The sequence below is a fragment of the Eimeria acervulina genome, genomic scaffold (genome assembly GCF_000499425.1).
Source record: "Eimeria acervulina Houghton genomic scaffold, Eah_scaff937, whole genome shotgun sequence".
Lineage (NCBI taxonomy): Eukaryota > Apicomplexa > Conoidasida > Eucoccidiorida > Eimeriidae > Eimeria > Eimeria acervulina.
Window position 1 is genome coordinate 8,822 of NW_013547066.1, and position 4,988 is coordinate 13,809.

The 4,988-nt window shown below is 50.5% G+C and overlaps 2 protein-coding genes across 2 annotated transcripts; one reads left to right on the forward strand and one right to left on the reverse strand.

Moving 5' to 3' along the window:
* Nucleotides 1-159: 159 nt before the first annotated feature.
* Nucleotides 160-1,298, forward strand: EAH_00052480 (GRA9 protein, putative; the record flags this gene model as incomplete). Its single annotated transcript, XM_013391149.1, has 3 exons — nt 160-416; nt 519-662; nt 908-1,298. 3 exons carry the CDS (start codon nt 160-162, stop codon nt 1,296-1,298), a joined length of 792 nt encoding a protein of 263 aa, XP_013246603.1.
* Nucleotides 1,299-2,641: 1,343 nt separating this feature from the next.
* On the reverse strand, nt 2,642-3,858 carry EAH_00052490 (hypothetical protein, conserved; the record flags this gene model as incomplete). The annotated part of the gene is made up of 5 exons (XM_013391150.1): nt 2,642-2,697; nt 2,820-2,893; nt 3,042-3,080; nt 3,373-3,682; nt 3,768-3,858. The coding sequence occupies 5 exons, from the start codon at nt 3,856-3,858 to the stop codon at nt 2,642-2,644; spliced, it is 570 nt and encodes a 189-aa protein (XP_013246604.1).
* Between the last annotated feature and the right edge of the window lie 1,130 nt (nt 3,859-4,988).

A 4,988-nucleotide genomic window follows, 5' to 3' on the forward strand; every position in this document is an offset into this window, starting at 1 on the left:
TGTAGAATATAACCCACATGCAGTTAAGTGACTTTTCATGTTCCTTGCATTTTGCAATTGCATCGAAACGCTCCAGAACTCCCTCCTTCCTCTTTGCACAGCTGCTCGCGGACGTCAAGGATGGCTCCTCTCCGAGTGCAGGTTGCAGCGTTCGCTGCGATGGTTGCTGTACAGCTGAACATTTCGGGTTCCTTTGCTGGTAGTGAGACAGGAAATAGTCTAACACAAGGAAATGACGGCAATCTCGGCCCTGGGGCGTTTCCCAGTTTCTTCGGGGGCGGCTCCCTATTCGATCTGGAGAAGCTGATGGGGGGTGGCTTCCCGTCTCTCCTTCGTGGCATTGGCGGCTTTGATGGGCTGCTCCGAGCAGATAATTCTTCTCTTTCTCTTTCCCTTCCTGAGGGAGAAGATACTAGGTAAGCCTGGAGCACACCGCTCGTGCTGTGACAGTTGTGTCTCGTGGGAGTGCTGTTGTGGATTCTTGTTGACTGGCTGTTTGTACTACTCCATATCCTCAGTTGCCAGATTAAGATTAAAGGAGGGAGTGGAGGCGGCCTGTCGCGCGGCCTGCATATGGGCCTTGACACGTCCCGGCGCATGTTGCACGTGGGCATGCATTACGAGGAGAGTAAGAAGAGTGAAGAAGACGGCAAGAGGAGGAGGTGAGAAGACACAGGTGTATAGGGAACGGCCGAAAGTAGCTTGGATACAAGTTGTTCGTTAGGCTGTCAGTTCGTGGGTGATTGGCCGATGCAGTGGGGCTGGGGGTGGTGGAACGGTACATTGTAACAGAGCTTGACCTTCCACACACTTTCACTAGACAGCTTTTAGGTTTTGGGTTGGGGGTTTGTTGTTTCGACACTGCGTTGAAAGATTTTGCGTGGCGTCGTTCCTGTTGCTTGCTCAGCTTCCTCTCCCAATCGGTTCATGTCTCGAGTTCGATACAGCTCCCTGAGAGGTGCATTGGGACGGCAGGAGTGGTGATCTCTGGTTTGGCGGGATACATGTTGGACGGGTCGGAAACTGAGGGTTTGGTGGTTCTTCCGTCCTCCGCATTGCTGGGAGAGTGCGTTGAGAAGGGCGAGCTTCCTGAAGACGTTTACAGAGCCGTTACTGACGGAGACCAACACGCAATGGGGTTGCTCTCGGAGGAGCAGCGTTGCCTCGCTGCAGGCTTTACACACATTCAGTGCAACAAGTTGGGGGGGAAGAAGCCTTCGGTTGCCATAGTACCCCCTGCAGAAGGTCCTTATATGCCTGTGCCGCGCCTGGATGTCTCCTTGGACGTGTTGAACTGAAGATAAATGTTTAAGAGGAATGGAACACCGCAGGGTTAAGCAGAAGCATTAATGATACGCAAATAGGTTTACTGGTAGAGGCGTGCTCAGGTCTGTACACCAGAAGTAACAGACGGCCCCTCCCAAGGTGGGGCGGCGCAGCCAACTTTCTCTGTTTGCTCTCTATCTGACGGTTATATTGGGGTTATATTGGGGTATATATATGCTGCACTGTGTACTACTTGCGTCGTTAAGTACCCATTGTTAGGTTTAAAAATGCAGAAATTGAGAGAGGGCAGTGCGTCCACCCGAAGCCCCACGCAAGTGAGTCTGTCCGACTGCTGCTTGAGTGTCTGTCCGTCCGTTTGCTTCCTGCATGTGTTCAAGTGAAGCGGGGTGAGGTGGCCGTTGCTGCAGTGATTGCCGCAGCAACAGGTGCAGCAACAGCCGGCGGGGGCCCCAGCCACGGCAACAGCTTCAACCGCTGTGCGTCAGACGCACGCGTTTCAGAGCCGAATTTGCAGCGTTGACAGTTTTCGTACAGTCATCTAAGTATGTGACAGGACGGGGTTGAAGAGGGGTAGACTGATGTAAGGTTCGTACGAAGCTTGGGGACTGCGCAGCACAGGGTTGTGCCGTTTAGAGTCAAGGTTGAGGCTTTAGGGTTATGCTTAGTTTTCATTCCATCCGGAACAGCCGAGTATAGGTAGGGTGGTTGAGGGGAAGAGCAGGATGCAGTTGAAGCTAAAGAAACATGGTGTACAGCTCATCGCGTAGCTAGCTCTACAGCACTGTAGAAGATAATATATCGCACATATCCACCGAATGGGACGTAGCAATTCGTAGTGGAGCGTTTACCGAAGACTAACCCAGCAATATCTGCACAGTGGGAAGTGACCGATTTAGTTGCTGAAACGTGAACATGACGATGCTCGTGGAGGAGGTGCACACCACGTATGCGCCTTAACCCCACATGCATTTATTAGCATTTGTTTGTGCCGCACCTGCTGCGAAGGCTATGAGTGCGCTCTCTTGTGGGCCGGAGCCTATGCCTAACTTAGTATTCGCTGCTGCAGATCGCTGACTAGCCAGTAGTCGCCGCCGGAGCTAGATAGCTAGCTAGTTGTAGCTGCTGGGAACTGCAGCGTATCGTATTCGAAGACTGCACGGGGTGGTTTGACAGTACCGCGCGTGAGCATATATTTTAGCTGAGAAAAGTGGGAATAAGTAAGGCGGTTCCGAATTGGGTTTCAACCCAGGTGTACGTACACCCGCAGTTGCCGTGGGTTTGCAACTGAAGAAACGAAACTTTGGAAACGTCAAAGTCCAACACTATGGCTTTGGAGAGCAACGCAACGTGTAAATTACTGCCGTAGGTGCTTTGTAGATCGTTCTGGCATGATGTCGAACATGCAGGTTCCTGCATCCATATGACACAGATGCAGTGTACAGACGCATGTACTTGCCTTCCATGCATCAAGCTGCTAAGGAAGGAGAAAAGTGAACGCATCAGGCAGTGTCATTTTGCCGTGCCTGACTCACCCCTGCTCCTGTGCTCGTTCCAGTCGTCCATCTGTTCAGCTGTACATGCAATCTGCGCGCGGTAGTACTGGTACCTGCGGAACACGTGATAATATATGTAACTGTTGAACTGAACGAGCTCCCGATGTATTCGTGAGGGCACATAGAACAGTCAAAGCAAGACTGAGCTCAGATAGATGGACTGAAGTAATTAGCCACGGGGAACACCCGCACGCTGCTTACTTGCAGCGAGGATTCTCCTCGCCTAATTCTCTTGCACATCTGCGAGACGACGCACAAAAGATAAAGCCACAGCCCTAAATGCCTGCATGTGAGTATGTAGAAGGTCCCCCTGAATGTCATGTGAAAGCCGGCGTTGCTTCAGAGAAGCAAAGCAATCATTTTTGATGAATATAGCTAAGCAACACATACATACAGTGGGAAATGCATACCCCGCGTGTATGCTATCTACCCCCGTACTAAACCGTTAATGCCTGATTGCAAGGGTTCGAAAGAATGCAGCCAGCGTGGGGAGTGCTCAAGAACTCGCTCGTGAGGGTTTCGCTCCTCTCACCGACAGAACATCGTGTAGCGGAGTGCGCAGTTGCTTCCCTGGTTGGCTTGCAACAGCCTCGGGTCCTGCAGAGAACGCAGAGTCAACTCCACCACCCAAGTGGCGTTTAGCAAACACAGTGGCACTAAAGCAAAGTAATGTAACTGTGTTGCAACCGGATGCGGGTAAAAGACAGCAGCTGCGGCAGCTTTAACCAGCTCCTTTGTTCGGTTGCTTCTGCCGGTTTTGGAGGGGCTTGAATTTGTAGGAGCTGCTTTGCAATGTTTCACAGAAGAAGAGTGCGTGCGCCGCTGTGACCTTCCCGGAAGCGCTGGGAAGCAGCGCCAGCAGGCAGGACAGCGGAGTGCCGCACAGTTACGACAACTCTTTAAAAGTTTTGAAAGAAAACCATCTACAAGCTGCTCCGCCGACCTCAGCATGCGGGTTTTGAGCGGTGAGCTCCTCGATGTTCCGCTGGTACAGCTGGAACACTTCTTGTTTCGTCATGTTCTCAAAAAGGCGCGGAGAAACCTATGAAATTCTAATGTTAAACTGAGAAAATAATACTTCTAACTGCACGATCAAGTCACTCAACAAACATCTGAGTGTATGCCAGTTGCCACGGGGCTGTGAGTTCGCCCAGCAGCAATTCAGCAGCTATGGAACTCCGAGGAAAGTCAAACAACGAAATATATCAAAAGTTCAAATTATTCCATTGCATTTAAGCTTATCAGCGACTGGTGTGTCATACACGACAGGACAGAGGCAGTCTGTAGACGTGCCAGCGAGTGTAACGCGGCAGCTTGCTTGGTCAAAAAACGAATTCACTTGTCTTTTATTATGCCTTTGATCAATTTAAATTAATGCGCGCTGTCTTCTAGGGACATTTTTCTGATTCGTGAGGGGCGCGAGACCGCTCCCACGACCAAACTTCAAGAGCGAATTAGATGCAATCCTTGTGTGGGTGACTGGCTGGACCATTTGGTAAACCTAAAGTAGTTGAAGAGGTGAGTAGAGCCCAACCTAAAGTACTTGAAGAGGTGAGTAGAGCCCAGGCAGCGTTTTTTATCCCTCATTTCTCGGTTTGCAAACTTCGGATTCTACTAGAGAGGCGAGTTGTGAGAGATGTTAGGGCTTCGAATGAATTCGCAGTCCCTCAAGAATGTTAGAGTATCCTCGGCCCATCGCCCTATGGAAAAGGTGTATTTCCTCCTGACGAGTGGCCTTTGGTGACGAGGAGGATGGTTTTGGTCAAGTGCATGTACTATGCATTAAAAGTATTTGGGTATTCGGTACGGGCAGAAGTGATACAAACACCTACGCATGCCGCAAGGGCTGATCGACGGTCCGGCTATTTTCTTTTGGCTCATGAATTGCATATTGTCGAGATATGAGAGAATTTTCTATTCTATGGGTGATGTCTTCGGCTTCAACATGAGTTTTGATGAGTTGAGTCCGCGATATGAGGCTGCCGATAAAGGCTGCGAAAACGAAGGACTCTTTCTGATGCAGTGCCGGTTGTAGAAGTTAGAGTGAAGCATCTTGCCGGAACCTGCCAATCTAAGCTCCGGCAGAAATCAATGTTATACATGGTGTCGGCCTGGCAGCAGTTACGAGAACACCCCACAAAACGGGAC